The sequence below is a fragment of the Columba livia genome, chromosome 16 (assembly GCF_036013475.1).
Source record: "Columba livia isolate bColLiv1 breed racing homer chromosome 16, bColLiv1.pat.W.v2, whole genome shotgun sequence".
Classification (NCBI taxonomy): Eukaryota; Metazoa; Chordata; class Aves; order Columbiformes; family Columbidae; genus Columba; species Columba livia.
The window spans coordinates 7,578,229-7,602,768 of record NC_088617.1 but is presented as its reverse complement, the minus strand read 5'-3'; the positions used below and the strand labels follow the sequence as shown (position 1 = coordinate 7,602,768).

The 24,540-nt window shown below is 41.0% G+C and overlaps 2 protein-coding genes across 6 annotated transcripts in view; one reads left to right on the top strand and one right to left on the bottom strand.

The window, feature by feature from the left end:
* YTHDF1 (YTH N6-methyladenosine RNA binding protein F1) overlaps positions 1 to 10,256 on the bottom strand; it is a 13,752-nt gene extending 3,496 nt beyond the window's left edge. The window contains exons 1-4 of one of the 2 annotated variants that reach the window (XM_005499583.2): positions 9,896 to 10,256; positions 9,453 to 9,477; positions 7,928 to 8,007; positions 1,932 to 3,458 (exon numbers count right to left, since the gene is read on the bottom strand). In XM_005499583.2, coding sequence (XP_005499640.1) covers positions 1,932 to 3,458; positions 7,928 to 8,007; positions 9,453 to 9,477; positions 9,896 to 9,922 — 1,659 coding nt within the window. In that variant the 5' untranslated portion in view covers positions 9,923 to 10,256. Of the gene's footprint in view, positions 1 to 1,854; positions 3,459 to 7,927; positions 8,008 to 9,452; positions 9,478 to 9,895 lie in introns of both variants that reach the window. The other variant, XM_013371377.3, reaches the window with a different exon arrangement.
* Positions 10,229 to 24,540, top strand: BIRC7 (baculoviral IAP repeat containing 7). Of its 4 annotated transcripts, none has more exons than XM_065032339.1 (8): positions 10,229 to 10,615; positions 17,513 to 18,029; positions 19,152 to 19,251; positions 20,525 to 20,606; positions 20,708 to 20,753; positions 21,715 to 21,912; positions 22,836 to 22,907; positions 23,382 to 24,540. In XM_065032339.1, exons 1-8 carry the CDS (start codon positions 10,352 to 10,354, stop codon positions 23,579 to 23,581), a joined length of 1,479 nt encoding a protein of 492 aa, XP_064888411.1. In that variant the 5' UTR covers positions 10,229 to 10,351; the 3' UTR covers positions 23,582 to 24,540. The 4 variants fall into 4 exon arrangements, with proteins under 4 accessions (XP_064888411.1, XP_064888412.1, XP_013226714.2 ...); XM_013371260.3 differs by lacking the exon at positions 10,229 to 10,615 and adding an exon at positions 15,030 to 15,228 and having other exon boundaries at positions 23,382 to 23,820; XM_021282870.2 differs by lacking the exon at positions 10,229 to 10,615 and adding an exon at positions 17,269 to 17,403 and having other exon boundaries at positions 23,382 to 23,820.

Below are 24,540 nucleotides of genomic sequence, written 5' to 3'. Positions count from 1 at the left end.
TGCTTTACCACTCTAGCACTATTACCTTCCTTGGTGTATTTCGATTCTCTGTATATCATCCTATTTTCTAAGCTATTTAGAGCAATCTCAGAAATGTTAAATTAGACTCCAGAGTTTATTTTCTGAATGTGTCATACAAGGCAGAGCCTTGGTTTTAAACGAGACAGAAAAATAATGCATTACTTACAAAACTGAACCTCTTATAAAGCAGTGACCTGGGTGAGAATATTGTATCAGCACTTGAACTCAATGTGGGAAATAGTTGTGTGTATTGGAACAACCCAAAGTGGGATCAGCCCAATAGTAGAACATCAGCTCCCTGAGCTGCTGCAAAGCAAAGGGAGCACAGTGTTCAGTACTGAGCCACTTGGATCTTCCTTTGGCCAGGTAGGTAACTGGTCAAGACTGGAACTCCTATCCCTTCCCCAGTGCCCTCACTCTTTAAATGCACACATTATTCTCCCCCCTAGACTCAGCAGCAAATCAGAGGGAGACTCGGCATGGAAAGAAAAACAAACAAACAAACAAAAAAACAACAAAAAACACCCCACCAAACAATCATCCCCCCCCATACACTGTAAACACTGGACAAAAGAACCCAGGCCTTTTGACTTATTCAAGATTCCTATATCAGGGAATACCTCTCTTCAAGACACAGGTTGCATTAAACTTTGAATTGCTAATTGCCTACTGAAGAAATGAAGTGTTGAGGTAAAGACTTTTAGGTATAACTTGTGGAACCCCACAGGGAGTACACAAGAAAAACTGCAAACCTGAAACTCTCCTTCCCTGCTGTGTCGAGGTTACGCTGCGCACAGCATATCTGACAGCTTGGGAAAGCCGAGCTTAAAAGTCCTTAAGATACTGATCTACTTTTCTCTCATAATTTACAGGTACATTCTATGGAGACAGTTTAAAGCAATGCTATCTGCACTTTTAAATGGTATTAAAACCTTTAAAATGGCAACTTCAATTTAAGCTCCGGGAACATGCATCAAGTCTTTGCTTCAAAAACATTTTGTAGCAAGTGTGAGCTGCATTAAACTAGCCCGTCAAATAACTGCTTTATATTTGAAATGCTATACAAAAAAAGTAACTACACATCCCAACACCTGTTATTTTGTCAGTTCATTACTTCTAGGCTGTTTAATTAGAGAAGGGAATTTTTGAAACGGAGGTCATGGGATGGATAGGGACAGATGTCTCTTGTGGCAGACTGAGAGCCATGAAAGCATATGGAAGTTTTTACTACACTTTCGCTGTTACTGCCCAAATTTCTCTTACTACATATTCACTCAAAACTTCTTTTCAAGAATTAGTAGACAGATTAGACCTGAGAACTGAAAACCTTTATTTACCCAAATAATAATACATGTGACTTTAGCAGCAAAAACGCAGTCTTTCTAGCACTATTGCAATAATTTTATGCAACTCTTTCTTTTCCAGAGAGGTCAACTAAACAAACAAGATGAGGTTTCTTGCTCTTAAAGGCGATGTACAAATTTCAAATGCAAGCACAAGTATCCATTTTGATAGCCCAGTTCTAGTAAAACAGTTTAGAACACCTCATATGTATAAGGCAAAAAAAACCTTAAGCGGCAATTATTTGCAAATCTAATTCTGAAACAGAAACTATTTTCTAGTTTATTAACCATTTTAAGATAGAAAATAAATCAAAATCCAAAAACCTGAACATGCCCTTTACCTGCATTACGGCTTAACTTTCTGCTTTGAAACGCATTTAGCTATGAAATTGTCACAGACAAATAAGCATCAGTTTGTTTTTCGTGTTGTTAAACACAAACAAAACCATCAAGTTGAGATGTACGAAAAACATTTTGAGTTCCTACTTACATTTTTTCCACCATAGCAGCCTTCACATTTCATTTTCCCCATATCTGTGTATAAAATAAATTTTTTAATAAGTTTACCTTCCGCACCACCTCCTCCTCTTCTTGGCGCTTTTCATAATGAGAAAAGTCATCAAAGATGGAGGTCGTGTGCTTGTAAGTAGCAATAATTTTAAGCACTTGTTTTGCTTTTTCTAAGGGCACCTCCTGTGTATCACGGGAGTTTGTAACAGGTTTGTTGTCATTGTTCTCCAGCCTGATGTGTCGGAGCTGGTTGTTGGGCACATCCTTCACAAAGATCCACTTGACATCAAATTTTCCCTTCCACTTGTCCTGAGACCAGACACCTGCACTGGTGCCATAGTCCACAGGTGATTTCATCTCCGCTACTCCACAGAAGTGTCCACTGCCATTGACACTGAACAGCAAGTAGACTGGACCCTTGCTATTCATGGACCGAAAAGCACTGTCCAGGCGTTTGTTGCCATGTTCCGTACTACACCAAATAGAATACTTAATGGAACGATGAATATCATCCTCAGAATAGCTCTTTATTATGAACACACGCCCATTTTTAAGGTTCCATTCAAAATCTTTAGGGTTATAGCTATGAGCAGCTTTCAGTTTTTCAAGAACGGGATGGGACTCGCCAGTTGGAACAGGGTTAGGCTGGGTACTGCCAACTGAGTTGCTGTCATTACCAGTTCCTCCGCTTTGGCCAAAAGCTACATTTCTGTTGCGAGGAGCTACCCAGCGATTTTGGGGTGGCTGCTGAGGGCTCTGATACTGCGGCTGAGTCAATGGAGGAGGTTGAGTTGGAACAGGTTGAACAATTGTTTGCTGTGGCTGTGGAACAGACTGAGGAGAAGGGATCTGTTGGGGGGCAGGAACTTTTGCCACAGGACCCTTATTATCCCAAGTACCTATGTCCATATTATGCTTTATAGGTGGAGGAGGCAATGCTCCTCCGATTACAGGTCCAGTTTTTGCTTTCATTTTAGGCTGTGGTTTCGCAGGCTTGCTTGCTATAGCAGCCCAAGAGGTTGGTTTAGATACTGGCAAGTTGACATTAGATCCACTGTTACCAGAGAGGGCACCTGTCATCCCGGCACTGTTGACAACAGAACCTACTGTTTTTACTGCAGAGGTTGTAACGTCTCCACCAATCTTAAGTCCAACCATTCCCTGTTCAATACTGTTCATTCCAGGAGCTTTATTTAATGTATCATTATGAAATCCTGTTTGTCCATCCACAATGGTACCGCCCAGTGAACTGGGTGGGTAGCTGTAACTGCTCCCATATGCTGAACTTTGAGTCTGCTGTCCTTGGGATCCACTTGTTCCCCATGCTGAGAAGGCAGGATTTTCAGGGAAAAAGTTAAACCGGTGTTGGTAGATGTTATTTCCCAGGCCTCCAGGCTGTCCAAAAACAGCATCGTGCATAAAATGATGATCTCCATTACTGAGCTGTCCATAGGTGGTGAGATACGGGATAGGAGGATCTCCCCCTGTAGACCATGGTGCTTCACTGAGAGAATAGGGGAACCCAATAGATGGTGGATAATAACTGGACAGATAAGGATCAGTCATTGATGGATAGCTACTGTTCTGTTAAAGAAAAAAAAGATAACTTTAGATATAAAACCACTCTTAATATAAACATAGCCACAACACTGTTCATTACCAAATAGAAAGAACAGAGATAAGGTAATATAGCTTCTAATTACAGATTTTGGTTCATACTTCAAGAAAGATTCAGAGTTAAAATGCAGTCTCTGGGCATTTATGATGCAGCCCAGGACTAGTGGCTCACAACGAGGTTAGTACTCGAGATTTTGAAACCACATAAGCTTAGTCACATTACTAAGGCTATTTAGTGACTTCTTCTGGAATTATTGAATCTACTGATACTCCAAAATATTTCAAGGGACTTAGAAAACAATATTTTGTCTCTCACAGAACTAAGGATATTTAGCACTCTAGATCACTACACGGGATAAGTTTTAGACTAAATTGCTTTAACATGACAACACATAACAGAAAATATGATCACAGTCATCATTAAAGAATTGTTTTGAGGGGCCAACAGTCCCCAAGGGCAAAACATACCTGACGTGGTAAAACATGCAAAGGCTACTTCTGACATAGCATGTGATCTCACTGTGATCCTAAGACACTTGCTGAGTTTTCTATAAGTAGACCTAACAACTACAAACTGAAATTAATCTGATTGGTATACTAGAGACAAACAGACGCAAATATGGCATGTGATATACGCCACACAAACTGTCTGAGAAAATACCCTGTTCAGCCTTTTGCAGGTGTCTGTTCTTCCCTCAGAAGCAAAGTTACAAATGTGCAAGCCTGTTTCTGACTGTCCTTCCAAACAGGCCACCTTTTCCACTTTAGGAAATAAAGAGACTGACCAGGTATAAACTAGCAGATTCCCCTCAGAAATTCCAGCTTTTCCTCTCTTTTAACCGCTTCTTAGACCAAGCCAAGAAGCCCTTCCTTCCATTCTAAATCTTCTGCTGACATCTGATTTTTGAAGTGTTCTGTGTTTCTCATATTCAACAATGCAAACGAACGAATAAAGAATATTCTAAAATAGAGGTTTTATTCCTCTTTAAATAAACTTCAAGCATATATATTGCAGACCTTCCAAAGTGACATGCTAACCGTAATTACCAGCAAGGGGGAGGGAAGGTCAGCATCTCCTGTTAAACAGCAGCTAACTTTTCCTTACTCATGGAGAAAGATTATTTTAAGAACAACTAAGATCTCTCTCAAACTGCAAGATTTCAAACCTGAAAAAAATGCATCTGCAAAATCAGCAGAACTGCTCTGGAGCTTCAGTCATTTTCCCAAAGATCAGATTATTTCACAGCTGATTCAAAAAAATGAAGTAAAAAAGCTCCTTGCTGAAGAAAAGCGTAATACCCAGCCGATAGACAGAATCATTTTTACTGCTCAATTTTCAACAACTCCCTTTCGTGACATCCCAAAGCCAGAGTAATTCAATATTCTTACTTTCCAGATACAGAACGGTACCAGAAAATGCCTCCAAGATTTACATTCAGTACTGCAAAGATGCCAACATCCTAAATCCAATGTTATTGATTAAAAAGAAATTATCTTCGCCACTGTTCACGCTTCCTTTATTCACATGCAAATTCTATTGTTAACAAGAGTTTCACAATTCACCTACGAGAAGATCCTCTACAATACATTTTCTGAGACTCCCAAACTAAAATAATCAATATTTAACATATTAAAACATTCTTCTGAAAGACTTTACTTTGAGATTACAATGTGGTGATCTTAAAGTGATAAGAACAATGTAAAAACAAGTGCAGGTGACAGGGAGGAGACATCAATAGTTCTTTACAGAGCTTATGTTCATATACTCTACAGATTTAGAATTTATTAAGACCAAAAAAGAATAAGCTTGGAGAAAGCAGGTGGTTTGTCCTAAAATATTTCTGCCAAAGGATTCTAGACAATTCCTGAGAGTGTCACCTCCTGTCACACAGCCTGTAAAGTTTCCACAAGGATTCTAACAAGATTACAGGCAAGTTTCAGCAGACATGCTTACAAAACATCCAATCTATTTTGACTGGCTTTATGCCAGGGTGTGTAAAAGAAACCCTGACAGAAGTCCTTCACTGCAGCAGCACATTTATTTCAACAAACTTATCACTGACCTTTCTGCATCACAACAAACAAACCTAACCATATTTTAATTAGGAAGGGATCCCTCCTAGTGCTTCTCGCTTAGAATTCCCTGTTACTTACGAATAATCTTTTGGTTCTGGATGACGTTACACGGGGGATGCCTTTCTTGCTTTGAGTATAACTTTGTATATGACCACTCAGCTCCCTTTGCACTTAAAAGTACTTTTAGTGTGCTTCGTACCACAAAGCTACCACATCTCAAATCTGATCTGTATTAACTACTGCTACTTGGATACTAGAACCTTTACGGAAAGAAAGGAAGGCAGCACTACCTAAGAGCACTTCTCAACACAAGGAATACAATTACATTTTGTTTTATTATATTTCATGCTCAAAACTAATTTCAAAGAGTAATCTGTATTTTTAAAAGATGAAATTAACAAAATATTACCAACCTACATCTGATTTTGATGTCAAACTTATTGTTGTGTCAGCTGGGACTTTTTTTTTTTAAATATTTCTTTAATTTCTTACTTTTTTTTAAAATATCCAGTTGGTTTCAAATATTTTCTTCTAAGTCACTTACATTTATTTTAAAGGGCTCAATAAATCTGACTGAATAACTAGATAAAAACACTTTTTTCAGAAACATGATTGTCTTCAGTACAAAATCTCACAGCCCTAATTAATGCTACTGCCACTTTCCAGTTGAAACTGTAAGACAACCTGCACAATTGTTTCTTTTAGCATGCCAATTTCTTAGTGCAGCACAAATAAATCAGTAAATGGAGCTACACTTTCACATAAGAAAACTTTATTAGAATTACAGAAATTCTAATAGTCATAGTAATTTTTCTATTTAAACCTAATAATTTGGCTTGCTGACAGCTAAGACAAATTTCCTAGAATTAATCTATAATAGACGGTTCTGCATGTTTTCTGTATGAAGTTTAAAGTTCAGTATATTTCACATTAGAAAAACATAGCTTTGTCTTAAGTAATTAAAAATTACATACAAATGTGATGAAGTGGAATTTCAAAAAAAATAGAGAAAGGTAAAAACCACAATTTCTTTCAAAACTAATTCTGCATTAAAAAGGAGAATTTTACGTCATTTTTTTCCCACAAATTCCCTGCTTTCATGGCTGCTACAGCACATTAATTCCAGAGAACAGGGAATGTTCCCCATTACATCATTTTAACTTCATAAAAGCCTGGAGAACACATCTGTGCTGCAGCAGCTTAGCTGGGGAGCTGGTACTCACAGAGCTCAGAGTTCACATTGTCAGAGACTTGTCCCAACTTCCACAGCGGTGCCTGCATAGCTCACCTCTATCTATATTGTGCTAAAGTTTGTAATCTTCCTAAAAGCTGACACAATCCAAAACCTGTAACACAGTTCCATCCATCTGCCTAACAAAAAATGTTTAATACATCTTGAAGATCCCTGATACACAGTGCAGGAATTGATACTGTTTGCTCTGGTGTTTATGGTCAAGATTGAATCACAGTTTCCACAAATGAAACAGAACAGCACATCATGTGCTACTTTTTTTTAGCATATAGAATAATTTTCTTTTGCAAGCAAGTTCAGCGATGTCACCACTGGCATCTATCAGCTTCAGGTTGAATTATAAATTTTCCTTTTAAAACATAACACTTTGCCTTTCTGCCCAGAAATAATAACGTACCTCCGGTCAGTCTCTTTGAAACCGCAAAAGAAAACTTGCAGCATCTCCACTTTCTATACAATTTTTTCACTTTAAAGATTTGAATGTAAGGCCAAAGTATTTTAAATTATCGTGGTATTTAAGTCATGGATGTTGATTTAATGTACATTATAATGAACTGGATTATATTGAATTTACATTACAGTACCTTGCTCTTAAAATAACACATCTTTAATTGTTACGACATGTCAGAGGACTTGAAAGAACAACAATACTTGCTGAAGTGTAAAAAGCAATTGGGACAACTCTACAAGCTACCTAGAAAGCATCAGAACCCATTTCAACTACACTCATTTCTAGGATTATACAAATTATACACATCAGGAGGGATCATAAGCAGAACCTTCAGACTCCCACACTCAACTCATCTCCCAAAGAACTCTAAGATCAAATAGTCTGTCAAAGTCCAACCGTATCAATAACCTGCAATTTGAGGAGCAATCAGCAGACACTAGTTGGAGCATTAACTTCATTTTCACTTGTGGCCATCTGGATATGCAGAGTAATATTAGCTTTGTGAGCACAAACGCTAGTTGTATTACCAAGTAACACAATATGCCAGTCATTTCTTTTTCCATTTCTATTTAAGGAATTTGCTCCCTCAACACAATCCTATGAATCGAGTGCCAACATCATGCCTGAGAAAAAAACCTCAGTTAAAAATATACCAACCTGATTTGACTGCCCGGAAAGGTAAGGTTCAAAATCGTTGTCATGAACTGTATCCTTCTGATGTAACGAACCATTTTGCACTAAAAGAAAAAGGTTACAACATATTATAACACTGCTCAGTAGCACTTCAGTAAAGTTTTCTACCTATTTTATGAAAATTCGTATTTTTTCCACAGACTGCAGACTCATAAAAACATCAAGGGATGACATCTTTCCCCAAAACTGTTTCTCTTTATATTATTGTTTATAAAACTAAAATTTAGTAAAGTAAAAAAAAAAAAAAAAATATGGACAAGGATTTTGTGAAAAATATTGGGAAACAACATCTATTGTTCTGGTCCATAATTAGAACTCTGAGAAACTAATTCACAGTTCTCCTCCCAGGACGTTATTCACTGCTTGCTTAATTTAAGTTGGCTAAAATAAGATGAGGTGAGGTTACATTTAATTATGAAATAATGATGGCTAAGTGCCTTGATACCCTGATATCTTCAGGAAAATCTAAGTCTCAAATTTCTCAGGTGTAAAACAGAGATATCTGCCACAATCAAAGGCCCACTTAAGCCCGAATTAGTGTGAAAAGCATTCAAACCCCACAATGAAAAGATACGCAAACCTAAAGCTGTTATTAAGTCACTTCAAATAATTTCTGTTGTTTGCTTTAAATTTAAGAAAACAAGGTCAAATGCATTATGTGATAGGCAAATAAAGCAACTATTTCATAGAACAGCTAAACTAAAAGTAACACTATACCAAACAGGACACCCAGCAAATAAGTTTGGGAATTTAGCAGAATATTTCTGCAAAGTTTGGCAGGGAGAGTGGAGGTAAAAGAGTATTTACAAACACAGGACATAGTCTGAAACTTTCTCTAAGTAGCTGGATTTTTAAGGCAGGTTGGATATATTCAAAAGCATTTATTAGTTAAAAAAATATTGCTAGTTTCTAAGTCTAAACAGTCACACATTTATTAACAAACACAGTAATAATAAAGGTATTTTCTCAGGTAACCTGTTATTAAATTTAATTTCAAAAGAAGCACAGGACTGATCATAAAAAGCTTATTTTATCGTCTGAAGTTAACTAATTTCATTTTAAAATTTCTTAAATAATTAAGTTAGTAGGCTTATATGTAACACCTAGTAGATATATCAATCAACAGATCAGTAACACAACTGTAATCATATGGCAAGACACCATGCAAAACTGTAAAAATGTATATTGAATAGGCATATCCCTGTGACTTTATGCATAAATCTGCTTTATTTAAAGGAAATGAAGACCATTATTGTGTTCAATACTAACACATAATCCTTCCAACTGTAAACTCAGCAACATTAAGTAGGATGCAAGCAAGCTCGTATGAGTAACAGTTTGTTATTTTTGAAATAAAGCACAACTTCCTTTGTTCCAGATTTTATCTGTAGGGATTAAGAGCAATATCTTTCTGCTCACCTACAAGTACCTGCATAATTAATCTGATATAGTAACAATTTAAACGACCAGATCTCAGCATGATTCTCACCTTTATTATCCTGTCCTTTCAGCCTCTGGGAAGCCACGGCATATGATTGGGTGAAGGAAAAAGAGAAAATGAAAAAAAGTTAATTTTAGAAAAACCTCTAATTTGTCACAGCAAAGCACACAGCTTTTGAGGAGGGATAAGAGGCTGAAAAAAATGGCTAACAGCACATTAGGGTTTGTTTAAACTGCGGTTGAGAAGAGTGTTTCACCCATCACTCAGCGCTGGCCTGCCTCAGAAATGGCCACGGCTCTCGAAAGGCAACAGGAACGTTCTGTGCTCGCAGGGGGGGAGTGAATGAGTAAGAGAAAGGTGCAAAGAAGCTGGGAGGGAAAGGAAAAGCCTCTCCCGGGCCAGATGCGGGCACCGGCCTGCAAAGGAAACCCCCCGCCCGCGGCGGGGAGCAGGAGGAGGAAGGCCGCCCCGCGCCGCGCTCCGCCGCTTACCTGAGGGTCAACGCTTGTGGCCGACATAATTCATGTACGAGGCCCCCGTGGTTCAGTGGAGGGAGCCGAGGGAGAAGGCAGAGCCGCTGAGCGCGGCGCGGAGCTGCGGGGCCCGGCGGAGGAGCGGCGGGGCCTCTCCCCTCAGGCGGCGGCCGGGGCGGGGAAGGGGCCGGGGCCGAGGGGGAGGGAAAGGGGCCGCTGGCGCGCGCGCTCGGCGTCTCCTCAGAGGGGCCCAGGGGACGGTCAGGCCGGCTCCACACCGCGCCTCGCCTCACCCTGCCGGCCTCGTCTCTTCACATACCCCCACCCCGCCCGGGGCTGCTCCGCCCGGGCCTCCCCGCCGCCGTCGGGCCGCAACCGAGGGGATGGAGCCGGACCCTCCAACTCCAATGGCGGCGGGCGCCGGGCTGCGGTGACGTCAGCGCCGAGAACGCGCGGGGCACGCCGGGAAGGGGCATGCGCGGGCGGCGGGGCCGAGCGCGGCCTTCGGGGTTTCCGCTCCTTCTCCCGCTCATCTCCTCCGTCTCCTCCCCTCACTGCGGCCATGTAGGAGCTCCTTGGCCCGCAGGCTCACCCAAGGCGCTGAGCGGGGCTGGTCTCCCCTCACAGCCGACCCTCAGGCGTTGCGGATCCGGCCCCTGCGCCAGTAGGAGCTGCAGCGCGGATCCTCTGGTCCCCGCCAGCCTGGCTGAAGCTGCGCTCGCCGTGGTTTCTTATCCGGTCAATTGATTTTCTTTTTCCTTCAAGAACCTGGGTGAAATCTTGGCCCCTTTAACAATAGCGGTTGAGGGCGCTGGGGCTGTTCAGCCTGGAGAAAAGGAGGCTGAGGGGAGAGCTTATCACTGCCTACAACTGCCTGCAAAGAGGTTGGAGCATGGAGGATGTTGGTCTCTTCTCCCAAGTAACGGGACAGGAGGAGACGGCCTCAAGTTGTGCCAAGGGAGGTTTAGATTGGATATTTGGAAAAAATTCTTCTTGTAAAGGGCTGTTGGGCATTGGAACAGACTGCCCAGGGCAGTGGTGGAGTCACCATCCCTGAAGGGGTTAAAAAGGCATTTAGATGAGATTCTTAGGGTCATGGGTTAGTGCACTTCAGGCGGAAGATGTTGCAGTATTTTGTAATAATTCAGTGCTGCTTTATGCCCACGTTGAATCTCTGTAATTTTTAGGCAGGCCTGCTTTAAAGAGAAATCAGATTAAATGAAAGCAATGCCCTTTTATGTGAGTTCTACCTCGTTAATGATTGTGGGTTGGGTTTTTTTTGTTGTTTTCCTCTAAATGTGTGGAACATCTAACGACCACAACTGTTGCTACTTCTTAATAGTTTTTAGGTCCTGCTTAGAATCCTTTAGTAAAGGCAAAGCTTGTAGGTACCACACAGAACAAAAGGGCAGTTTCTGGCCTCCCCGATGTCCTGTAGTTTATGATATATTATATCTTCTGATTACAGAAACTCGTGTAACAATCTGCCTCAAATCTGTTTGAGTTCTGATGACCAAATTGTAAATGTTTTTGTCATGAAACAGAAATCAACATTGTTTTGCTTTGTTATTACTTGTGTTATGGTAACACCCAGAGGCTTCACTGTCCTGCTGATTAACAAGCGTAGTAAATGATAGTTCACTCTGTGCAGTGAGAGAAATAAAGGGGTTTTTTTTGAGAGAAAGACAAAACCAGGCCTTCAACATGCCTATAATATATTGTGTTACTGCCTGCAGTAATAACGTGAGGCCTGAACTGAGCCGAGTGCCACCTTGTGTGACGCTCATATCCAGTCCCATTGCTGCGTTCACACGGAGCTGGAGCTCTGACCCAAGTAGTGAAGACTCTGCCACGTCAGACACTAGTTCCAGAAGTTGCAAAGTCTTATTTGGAACTTCTCCATTGTCAATTTTGGGGGTAAAAATGGCAAATTTTAGCCCTCATGAAAGATAGTAAACAATGCAATCATCCTTTCCTTTCAATGCAGTTAAAATCAGAGTCTCCTCTGTGTTTACATGTTTGGAAATTGTTACTTTGAGTTTGTGTTTATTATTCTAATAAAACATCTGAAATGAATGGTCCACTTTCGTCTGTCCTTTTTCTGATCAGTCATCCAGAGATAAGGAAAAAGGTATTTTTGCATCAATCCTCAGCACATGGAGATGCTTCGAGTTCTTTCTTTGGCTTGGGTAGCAGGTAAAAATTAGGATGTTTTGTCTTAATTCTGTTTGCCATATAATATAGCTATGTTTGGGCTCTTGAGAGTCCCTGGATGAGCTGGAAGGGTGATTTACAGAATAGGGCTTCAAAAATCAATGTGAGACAAAAGTAAGCGGCACAGCTGGAGAGCGGAACAGCTGGAAGGGAGAGGGGAAAGCTCGTCTGGGTACTGGGGTGACAGGCCCTGCTCCAGCCCATGTGATTGGGGATATTCACTAGTCTTGATATAGAGACTATGACTATGAATCATCCCAACCATGAGTGTGTGTGGGCAGAATGTTAGAGCTGGGTTTGCTTCAGCACCCCAAGGTACAGGGGACAACAGCTACTAGGCTGTACCTGTTATTTGAGATTCAAAGACAGAGCATGTCAGGTCCTTATATAAATATAGATATAGATATGTGCCTAAATCCATGTTTGAGGGAGCACTTTTTTCTTTTACATTAGGAAAACGTAAGTTATTCCTTCTTCGTGGTGACTTTAAGAATGATCTTGTCTTTCCATTGAGAAGCACACAATCTTCTAGAAACAAAACCAGTATGACAAGAAGTCTTAGTTGAAATATATTCATTAAGAGGCAGTATTCAGAATTATATAAACTCAGGATACTCTTGGAGAGTCAAAGTGTAACTGAGGTGGTAACACAGATGTTTGTTCCCTTTTGGCTTTGTTGGGAGAACATGGTGGTATGTTCTTCTAGTCTAAGAAAAAGTTACGGATACCTTTTTCTTCCTTTGCCAACAGTCTCTGAAATCTCAGAAGTGTTAATGCGTATATTACAGAGCACTTTTTTCCCTTCCTCCAAATTCAGATTTTACAGGGATTTTTTGCAGCCCCATCTGCTATGGGCATAGGGGTAAAATCAAACATTGCCATGCAGGAATCATCTCCCTTCTGCACCCTTGCAGAATGTAATCAAAGCAAGGATGATCCAATCATAATTTTCATCATTTTAGAGTGAAAAATAAAAGCAGACACACAGAGAAATAGTGTTGGTTCTTCTCTTCATGCCGCTGGCACATTGTGAAAACATGAGAGGCGAAATAATGCAAAGAGCGTGGCCTGTGAACGCATCTCGTCTGACATTGTTGTCACGTGCTGTTCTTCATGAGACAACTTCACCTACAACCTGTAGCAAGGAGCTCAACGGAGCAATGACCCATCACAAGGACCTCCTGTGTCTCCCTCTTGGTCTTCATTATCCACAGCTATTCCTTGCTGCTGTCATGTAGTTTTCATTAAATTGTAAGGCCAGTTTGTCTTTGCTGAATTATTAGAATACAGTCACCTGTTTTTCACTTCAGCTTTTTGCAGTGTCCTTCAGATTTGTCTATTGTCTTTCTTCTTCATCTTTCTATCTTGCTATTGATTATTGATACAGGGACAAAATAAACCTATTCCAAGTCAATTTGCATGGAGAAAGAACAGATGATCGCTAGTGTCAATAACTGAAGAACAGGTCTTTCTGCCTGTTGTCCAAGCAATATTCAGACAGGTAGGCACATTGCTGCAATAAAAATGTGTTCCAAACTATAGCAGAATTGTGAAATCAGGTGTTCCATGTTTCTCGATGGCTGATTTTCCACCAATTAAAAAGTAGGATGAGCTCCATTAATGTCATGACAATGCCTGACAAATCCTTCCTTAAAGGTAATTAATGGCTGAATGCTGGAACATACATTAGTCACAAGTTGATAGGAATCTCTTCCAAAGAACTGCTAGTTATATTTATGAACAATTTGGAGTAGCAATGTCACCCGGTTCATGTGAGGTCACGTCTCCTGGTCCTGTTCCTCCTGCCAGGCTTTGTGCAGGGGGAGAAAACAGAGCACGAGCATGAGGCTCCACCTCAGAACTGGGAGGAATCACAAAATTATCTGAATCAGTGAGAGGGTGAGGCTGGAGCAGAGAGGGAAAAGAAGCACAACTGATCTCTGGGGAAACCAGCCAGATTCAACTCAGAAAAGAAGGAAGAAAACAAATATAATTCATGTTTTCCATGCTCACTGTGGGAATTGTACGTAGCCATCCAGTTCTCTCCATCACATTCATCTGCAGAAAACTGAAAGCAGTTCATTCAATTTGGGGCAGCATTGATTTTTTTGCCTTTTTTTTTTTTTTTTAAGTATTCAGAACATTGTGGGAAACACACAAACAAAAAAACCCAAACCAAAATGAAACAAAAAACTTCAACAAATAGTGGGTGGGGTTTGGTTTTGTTCCTTTTTTTTCCCCTCCATGATGTTTTGTGTTCACTGGCAAAAGCAAAGGGGGGTAGAAAACCAAATAAAGAGAAAAAAAGACCCTTGAATAAGAAACTCAATTTTTTTCAGCTCTAAAAGGCATTCGGAAGCATAAAAAATAAACTGCCAGAATCAGTCAAAAGTTTGTAAATTAACTGATAATTAACTGCCTTTCAGCTGGCCCCTCCGAGCCTTTATACAGCTTTTCTCTTTTTAACAGTCACAAGTGGAATTTGGTCTTGGCAATTCTTTAACCTTGACAACAAGCTGTGGGGCAGCAGCACTACCCAGCAGATTGTAAAAGGTGATGCCTACGAGCCGGCAGATTCCCAAACAGTCTCTGGAGCAGCCGTTTGGTTAACTCTGTGTCTTTTATTTTTTAGGATATGTTCTTGAAGAAATTAACATAGGCTTATAAAGAACAGGACTGGTGGAGCAGAAGATAATGTGCAATTGTATATGCATTCATTACGGACAAAAAACCCCCAAAACAAAAACCCCACAACTAAACAAAAACCAACCAACCAACAAACAAAACCAAACAGAATTTGTACATAAGCACTGCCCTCTACTGCTTAGGGATTTTCATTAACGCATATTTAATAAAAAAAAAAAAAAAAAGCTGGAGGATGTTTGAATATAATTTTGTATCTTTCCCTGGTGACTTCTACTTACAAAGATGAAATCAGGGCTGTTTAACCAATGGAGAATTTGAGCACAAAATGAACCAATTGGGGCAAAACGAGCATTAGGAATGGGATCCGTGTCAGGTGGGGCCACTCACAGCCTGGGGGGTTCCTGCTGCTTTAGGGAAGGTCTCTGAGAAGCTTGTAGGGTTGGGAGAGTCTTAGTTCTTGGAAGCATTCAGGTTTTTTAAGCGTTTTGCAGGTAAATTTCTCTCTCTGCTTTTATATATTATTTTTTTAATTGTGCTGCTCATGTGGAATTGTTGCTATTAGCTGTTGCTATTGCTTTGGAAGTGTATTATTGTGTAGGTGTAAGTAGTGGGTTGTGGGAGAATATTGGCTTTTAGTGGTGGTGTAACTATTGGCAATACCAATTTTAAAATGGAGAGCTTTTTAGCTTTGTTAGCTGGGTTAATGGATCTTCTGTAGAGCATATAAACCTCTTTAACACAGGTAAGCTGTAGTGTGTTTCTTCATAAACAAAATATAAATATAGTTGTTCTCTATGTTGCATCTCTTATTTAAAAAGTTTGATTCAGCTGTTAAACTTTTGGGTGGAAAAACATTTCTCTGTGTTTTGCTGTGATGTGTACTTCCCAACGGGAGGCAGGCTAAGATAACTCCATTGCTTTCTAGGTGGAAAAGGGTGTTTGTTGTAGTTTAACAGCTTTCATTTAGTTTGGGCCTAAGATGAGAACGGTACTGAACCAGATGGACAAGTCTCTCCGTCCCTTTCTGTGTTCTGAGAGCAAAATCTGCTGTGCAGGCTGAAAAATTGAATCATTACAAGTTTGCTGAGCTTGCAAATTCTACTCTGTATCAGTGGCTACTTTTTTTTTTGTATGGATTTTTCTTTATATCAGCAGCATAGTTCTTGAGTAACTACTTTATTGTATTAAATAAAGCACAGTTTTAAAACCAAACTTTTGAAGCTGTGTTTTCCTGCAACTCTGGTTTCTGTGAATATGATTATATAAGAAAATTCTAGTTGCTAATGAACTTTTTTGCTGCTTTTTACTGTGAGAGGCATGTGGTTGAGCAAGCCTGCTTTTGCTTTTAAAAATCTCACTAAACTTATAATACCTCTGGAGGACAGATTTTCTTAACTTTGGCTACAAGTCTTGCAACTAAAATACCATGTAAGTTTTCTTCCTTTAAATGTACTGCAGCACTTAACTAAAAGGAACAGGTACTTTGGAGGTGCTGGAGGCCACGTAAAATCTCTGCAGCTGTACCTGCAGAATAGTTGTGATTTTGTTAATAATGGTTTGTATTAGCTTTGAAACACCATATATTTTTAGGGGTGTGCATATATCTATCTATCTATATATATAATTTTTTAATAACTTAGTATTTGCCTGTGTGATGTTTTAGGTCCACGTGCTTGTAATTTTCAGCTTTGATAACCAGAAGATAGTCAGCACTTCCTTGAGATGAAGTGACCTATTGAATTAGGTGCTGAAGGGATTTTTCAGGGCGCTTCATTTAAAAAAAAAAAAGAAAAAAAGGATTTGATTGCACCTACCACTTAGTCACGTGTGTAGTGACTTCACTCCAAATGAATTATTTTGGAATGATTAGTTAAATCTATCCTGATTCTCAGTTGTGTAATTGTCTGACCTTTTGAAAGTGTATTTGCCAGCTCTAGAGAAAGTATTGGAAGCAGTAGGTGAGTTGCAGTTCAGCTCACTTGCTCAGCGAAGGGCTGTTACCTTAAGCAGGATGAGGGCTTCCATAATTGGGCACTAAATAACTTTAATTTTGTTCTTCCACTTACACAGAACTACCACAGGCAGAAAATGTCACCTCTTTGATTTAAGGACACCTCCCTGTGGAAACCAGACCTAATTATTTTAGACCGTGTCCTGGAGAAGTCATCTTTTATAGAGATATTTTTATATATTCGCTGTTTAATTAGTATAATAAGGTTATGAAAAATCTACTGATATTCTGTGTAGTGTTTGGCTGTAAACCGAACATTATGAGACGCTCTGGGTGTGGCTGTTCTCTGCTCTGATATGGCATGCCTTTAATCTGGGTTTGGGGTAAAAAAACCTGAAAAGTAGAGTCTTTAAAATGTTAATTTAAAGGCTGAGCAAAATGACTGGGGATTTATGACACTGATCAGATGCCAAAAACTGGATTGGCTGAGCTGGGGAGGGAGATGAGGTTTTGCTCTCCGCTGTGTGTTTCCTACAAGCATCTCTCCTGTAAACTGGCAGAGGGGCTCAGAAAATTCCAGTCTCTTCCCTTCGGACACTAATGAGGACTCAGCAAAAAATCCAACAGCAAAGTACAGAGGCACTGGATCTCTGATTGGGCTGCAATTCAAGTGCAGCTTTGTTAAGACCAGGAGTTTTCTGGAACATGCGCGGGGGTGAGCTGTGGGGATGTGGGACAAATCACGCAGGGTGGGTGCCGCCTGGTCTCCGGAATTCAGCTGACTGCTCTCATCCTTGTTATCTTTTTGTCTCGTTCTCTTTCAGAACGAGGACATGGGGGACATGACGCCGGCGGAGGAGCTGGAGCCTGGGGCTGCGTCCTGCCAGCTGTTTGACCCCAGCATGAGGAGCGAGGCGAGAAGGCTGAGGACTTTTTGGCAATGGCCACACACCGCCCCTGTGTCTGCTCGAGATTTAGCCAAGGCTGGCTTCTTCTTCGTGGGTCCGAGAGATCAAGTGCAGTGTTTCTGCTGTGGTGGTGTCCTGATGGACTGGGGACCCGGCGACTGCCCGGTAGCAGAGCACCTGAAGTTCTTCTCGTCTTGTAAATTCATTCGTGGTGAGGATGCTGGGAACCAAGAGATGTTTCCTCTCCAGGAAATCTTTGACACTGTGGATGGGCAGTTCCTCAGTCTTCTGCAGGGGATAGATAGTGAGGAGGCAGCCCCACAAAACCCCGAGATGGTGACAGAGGAGATGAGACTATCAACGTTTCGGAATTGGCCCCAATATAGTGACATGCACCCGGAGCAACTGGCTAGAGCAGGGTTCTTTTATACAGGTAGGTACTCCACGGAAATGTTTTTAACTCTTATTCAAGTTAACTTTTGAAGGTGTCACCATGTTTTATTGCTTGTACAAATACTTGTATGTGTCGTGTGTTTAGAAACCACATTCTTCCTTCAGCATCTGCTGCTTCACTTGCTGCTTGTGCAGAATTCACTTCAATGTTACCTCCTGTTTGGATACTGAGGGGTCCCCAATAAGTCAATTCCCTTAGCAGCAGGAGTGCAAAAAGGGGTGTGTGTTAAACAGATGTTTTACTGGCAGAAATTTGTGTGGTTTAAGGTCCATTTAGCCTACTTATTAATTGCATTTCTAAAAGAACTTGAGGTACATACTTAACATGTTGTGTTTTGTACAAGCTCTGCCTTGCACTGAAGCCTTCTGTTCTCAAAAAACCGTCCAAATCTGGGTGAAACCTATAGGTTGTCAGCCCATTTGGCTCTCACTGGGGTTTTTTGCTGTGGGGACTCTGCACTTGTAATAGAGAAATAAAAAGGTGATCAGAAGAACTCTGGAAGTAAGCACTTTGGTGAAGCCAAACTCCCTGGTGGCCTTTACTGACATAGTTTCATTCCCCTTAGGACAGGGCATTTGTAGACAGTTCTTCTTTACTGTTTTTGGCTTTAATGTTTTTTCCTCTTGTGATTTCTGTGAACTGAAGCACAGTAGCAGGATGGATAGCCTGGGACTGTGCTGGGGCAAATTCTTCTACCTGTGAGGTATAAGGTTTTTACATTGCCTGGGTGTGCCTGCTGCTGGTTATGGCAGATTATGGTTAGGAAACAAAATGTGTTTATAGGTATAGTTAATTGCAGCTCCAAACACAGGCAAGAGGGGGTTGCGTAGGAATGTGCACACGGGAGCTGTGGTGCTCACAGTCACGCTGCCTGTCAGCTTGTGACCCAGTTCTGGAACTGTCTCCATCAGCTGCAGCTCTGGGATTTCTAACTCCCGTCGCATTTCCTGCCCCTTTACAACTTGCATAGTGTTGGTAAATTGTCACGTGTTCTGTCTGGTAGCCCATGTTTTGTGCTGAATCGCTCCCCAGGTTCTCACCCATGGCTAGTAAAGCATTCGGTGTCTTGGATATCTAATAATCTCTTGATGTCTTTTTCAGGACAAGGTGATGTAGTGAAGTGTTTTTACTGTGATGGAGCTGTGAGGAACTGGTCGTTCAGAGATGATCCTTGGAGGGAACATGCCAAATGGTATCCAGAGTAAGTCAATCTTAGTTGACCAATGTCCCTCACAGTAAGACAAAAAGATGTGCTGTGCATTCCACACAGATTTCTTCTTTCATAAGATAGTACCCCCAGTTGAGAGGTGAGTCACAGGTGTACTGGTAATAAGTGCTGCTTCCAGGCTCTATTATTACTTTAGTTTTAGATTTTTTTCTATCTAGCTAGAGCAGGTGAAAAGCTAGTCAGGTTATGTTCAATTATGTTTAACTGCAGAAACTGTTGCGATAGTCTGTAACCTTCTGAAAACCCCTGAAATCTTGAGAGAGGCTCTGGATCCTCAAGGTTGCACAGCAAGGGACTATCTTAGATCCTGGTAGTGGGTCAAGATAGAAAACTGGTTTCTAGGTTGGTTGCTTAGTCTGTACTGTCTTCCAAAAGTGCCTTCCTCTCACTCTCCCCTCGCACGTGGATAAAACAGAGATTGGCCTGAAGACCTAATCATATCTTCAGCTGCCTCTCCTCTCCTGTTTCTCCCTTTCCACTCTCCTCAAAAAGCACCTGATGTGTGTCTGGTGTCTCTGCATATGTATGATAGCTCTCTTACTATAGGACAGTTGGCTTCAGTCCCTTTGGGCTTCTTCTCAGGCATTGCCACATGTTCTGTTCCAAAGGCTGTTTTATCACTCCAGTGTTCTGTGTTAATGACAAAACCTACTGGATGATGATTGTCTAAGCTTGTAACTAGTTTTTTTACAAAGAACTGTACAAATAGAAGTGACAAACCTAAGTATTTAGGCCATCTTGCTTTTTAAAAGTAAAACCAGATGTTCAAGCTCAGGTAGAATGGCATAGTTCAGACCTGAGATTTTTCTAATTTGACCTAGAGTTCACCATCTAAAAGTTCAATTAAAATCACTTTGACATCAAAGAACAGCTTTGGTTTCTGCTGCTCTGAGGTAAAATAAGGAAGGTACTGTAAACCTTGTTTTTCTTCAGCAGTTCTATGTGTTTTTCTGTGAACTGGTCTATTCCCACGTTTCCTGTGATCAGTTCTAAAGAACATTGGAACTGAGTTTATCTTGGGCCAAACATGCCGACTGGATTAAGGGAGGAAGCAAACTGAGCCTTGTATTGTTGCCCTTCATGAAAGGAGGGGTGGGAAAAAAGACCATGATACTCCCTCTTCTTTAATGAATATAGTAGTTTACTCATAACCTTATAGCACCTTTTGCTTCTAAAATTCAAGCTACTACTGCTGCTTTCACTTGAGGGATCCTGTACTAATGTATTTAAATCTTTCTGCTTATAGGTGTGAATTTTTATTGCGATCAAGGGGGAGAGAATTTGTTAGCAGTGTTCAGGAGGCCTTTTCTAGCACCCTGATATCTCCAGTGAGTCATGAATATTTTCTGTAGAGTGGAAGGGGGTTTGGTAGATAGGGGGAGTTTTGAACATGTGCTTCTCTTTTGTGACTATTTTGTGACATTTTCAGAGAGATTCCTGGGATCAGATTGAACAAGATTCTTCTGCTCTCCAAGGTCAGTGCTATAATTATGTGGTGTTTTGTCTTCTGTTGTAAGTGGTGTAGTCATCATCTATCCCCTGCCCAGTCACTGTGCACTCTGTAGACATGCTGTTTGAGAGATGTTTTGATATCATAGAAGCTGTTTCACTTTATTTTCATGAATTGTCTCTAGCACAAGAAGCAAAATTGCCCTTGTGAGACCTCTTGGTCTAAGACCAGAGACATTTAGCTAGTCTGGATAATCATGTGACTTTGGGGTTCCTGTCTAACTGTCCTTTGACTTGTCCATGCTCTTGTTGTCTGTCCATAGAGTCTTTCAGACTACAGCATTTCAAACCTGCTTGGTAGGAGACCAGTGAACATTTAGTCCAGTTGTTCATTAAAGTGTTGATCCCAGGGATCTGTTCCCATTCATCATTTGGTCCTGGGAATTTAAGTAGGTGAAATTTGGCTCCTGTAACTGTGGAAAACTGGTTTTTTCTGTCTCTTGAAAAGCCTGTCCAATAGGATGAGCTTAAAGACTTCAGTCTTTGAAGGGACTGCCAACTGAATTTCCCACTTAGGTCTTTACTGATGAATGGTTGAGCTAGATTATGAGGTAGGAAACACTTCAATTGGGATGTTCCACTTGATCTTCATCAAAGCAGTTCTGAAACTTCTTTTCTGGGATGTGAAAATGAAGATAAGGATTCTGGACTGGGGCCAAACATGAAAGACTTGGTTCAGTGATACAGTAGAATGAACCATCCAAAATGAGTCTCTTGGCTTTTATAAAATTACTTTGGATTACTTTCTTGTGAATTATGGTAGGAAGTAGAAACTGTAAATCTGGACATTGATCTAGATATATAGATAGCTCGAGGAATGTTCTAGAATATATTATTGCTGTTTCATAAATAGCATCTTCAGGGAGTGGCATACTTTGGGCCTAAAGTTCTGCCTTTTTGGTAAAGTATCTGCTCACTGCTTTACAGATCCTTGGAGGGACTGGGTATTGCATGATCTCATAATGCAGAATGTCCTGCAGATGGGCTTTGACCCCATGTGGGTGGCTAATCTGATGCAGAATAAGTGTGCGCTGACGGGGACTGCCTACCTGTCTGTGCCTGAGCTGATCTCTGATCTGCTCCAGTCAGACTGGGAGGAGAGCAGCAGAGCCGAGGAACGCAGAGGTACGCCCGACTCGCACACCCGCCTTCTCGGTGGTGGTTTAACCTCTTATCCACTTCATCTTGAGCACTGCTGTGTCTTGCGGGTCTGTCTTCTCTCTTCCTAGGCTGGGATTAAGAGTAGTAATGTTCCCAAGCATGCCTTTCTTTGAGAAGCTGAAAGATGAAGTTCTGCTTTAAAGAAACCTGAAGGAGCTGTGACTGCTGGGGTGTCAGTAACTATATCTGCCTCCAATAGGCTGTGGTGTAGATATCCTCAGTATTTTTTGCTGCCCTTGGACCTGTAATAGCAGGTGGCTGCACGATATGGAGGCTGGTGCACAAAGTCACATCTGATGCGGACAGACACGGGCAGTTGTTAAAGCAAGACATCTAGGATGGATGAGTATTTAAAATTGAATCAGTGACTGGATCAGAAATAGCCATGCTTCCTGTTTGTTTGGATAATATATATTCTCCTTATCAATGCCTGTCTTGTGTTATCTGTTTTGTGGAGTCTGTTTGCCAAGTGAGGTTTATTTGAAGGTGCAGTTCCACATGGGCTTTCTCTGGTAGCGAGCCTGCTTTCCAAAGCTCCCTCCTCCATATCGTGGTCTGCCACTTCTACAGCTAAGGGGAAAATAAAAGACTCCCACAAAACTGAAAGTGTGATTAATTAGTAGTACAGGAGAATGAATGAGCAGCTGCTGGCTTCTGTCTGATAAATAAACCAACTTTGAGGAGACAATGTGACGGGACATGTCTTGGTAGGGAGGTTAAAATACACAAAGCACTGCAGAGAACATCAGCTTTGCCAGGCTGAGTGGGTGAAGTTAAGAGCAGAGCAAAGAGGTGTTTGACCTAAGGCTACCAAAATCTGGGATATTTCACCTTTTTAAGAGGGAGGAAAGGGATAGCATTTAATATCATCTTTCCTGATTATACAGGTGCTGTTCAGAGAGAGACTGAAACATCAAGTTCAACAGAAGAAATGCGATCTGTGCAGCAAAAGGAATCAGGTGCACTTGGGGGACAGCGGTGGTGAAATTGAGCCTGGGCATAACCGGGATGGTTTTTGTAGTAATGGTATCAGTGGCCATTGTGTTCATTGACTTTGAATCCTGATGGAATGTGAGCTGGCTAGTATGGTAACCGAGCACAGAGACCTTTATTCAGGAATGAGAGTTCCACTGTGACACAGACTGTTATGCAAAAAAAATCGGTTCATCAGGGATAATTTACATATTACAGTAAAATGATGTTGATCTCTGTCCCTGCTCAGTCCAGCAGCTGTAGATAAGCCAGAGTCTATAATAGCTGCAGCTTTTCAGCTTAAATGAAATTTGCCTGAGACATGCCTTTGGCATCTTCAGTTAGCCTCTGAACAAAATTATGAGCAAGTTGCAGTCTGACTTCCTAAGATTACAGGACTGGCACTCTGGAGCTGTTCTAATACTAAGTTTGAGCTTCTTTTTGTTTTTCTTCTATTAAAGATGAGTCTTGGATGAGTACAGAAGAACAGCTCCGCCTGCAAGAGGAAAGGATGTGCAAAGTGTGCATGGACAGAGACGTGTCTGTTGTGTTTGTTCCTTGTGGCCACCTGGTAACTTGTGGAGAATGTGCCTCCAATTTGAGGTTGTGTCCCATCTGCAGAGCTGTCATCCGGGAAAGCGTGAGGACTTTTATGTCCTGAACCGTGATGAGCCTAAAGGGAAAGATAAGTCTATACAACTCATTCATAACACTGCAGAGAAAGAAAATAAGTAAATAGTTAATTGATGCTGGAGCAATCTTATTTGCAGGGTAGCTTGGCATAAGTGTAAAAATTTACTAAATGTGCCTCCTTTGCATGGTGTTTCTAGTAAGAGCTGCTGGTTTGCTGTACTCTTGCTGATCTTGCTTAGGACCGCTCCAGAAAAACCTCTGCTAGTTTCTTTTGTCCTCCAAAAAGAAGCTTTTGTTGACAGATTCTCCTCCAAATTCTTGCATTCTACGATGAATCCCTGCTCTGTGTTGAAATCAAGGGCTGTTTTCAGTAGGCTGTCTCTGGTTCTTTTTCTCTCATTTAACAGTTGTTTAGAGATTATTCTGCTGGGGTTGATGACTCCCTTCAGTAAGTCTGAGTTAAAATGGGAGCACTTCTATACAAAATGCATTCTGTTCAGACTAGAATACTCAGCAGCAATGTATCATGGGGGAGGGAAAATCTGGTTTCTTCTGAGCTCTTTGCTGTCTCCCCCACCCCCTTTTGAATTGTCAACAATTGACAGAATGTTTCAGTAATGCTCAAATCCACGTAACTAAGTGAAAAGCCTGCCTGTTGTAGACTCTGTGACCTTTATTCTCAGCTGCCCGCCTCAGGTGGAACACGAAGGGCTCTTTGGTCAGGCGATGATCTCAAGGAATCTTCTTGCAGAGCCTCTTCCCTGGCTGTTGGGTACTATAAGAATATAACTAAGGAAATTTAACTTTTAGGACTTTAGTGTGCTGGCTAAACTGATGATTCTTATTTTAAATATCATATCACGTAGCCAAAAAGAGAAAATTTTGTTAATTCTATAGCTTCTGAGCTGCAGGGGAAAGGGAATATGCGTGTTTTTAAAATTAACTGTTGTTTTTAATTGAATAAAGATCTTTCTTTTGTTCATTTTA

Bases quoted from the DNA above. Each gene is read 5' to 3' on its own strand.
- BIRC7 (XM_065032339.1), top strand. From the start codon at position 10,352: ATGCGCGGGCGGCGGGGCCGAGCGCGGCCTTCGGGGTTTCCGCTCCTT. The intron at 19,252-20,524 runs GTAAGTCAATCT...TTCTGCTTATAG, and splicing joins CATGCCAAATGGTATCCAGA to GTGTGAATTTTTATTGCGAT. The intron at 20,607-20,707 runs GTGAGTCATGAA...TGACATTTTCAG, and splicing joins CTAGCACCCTGATATCTCCA to AGAGATTCCTGGGATCAGAT.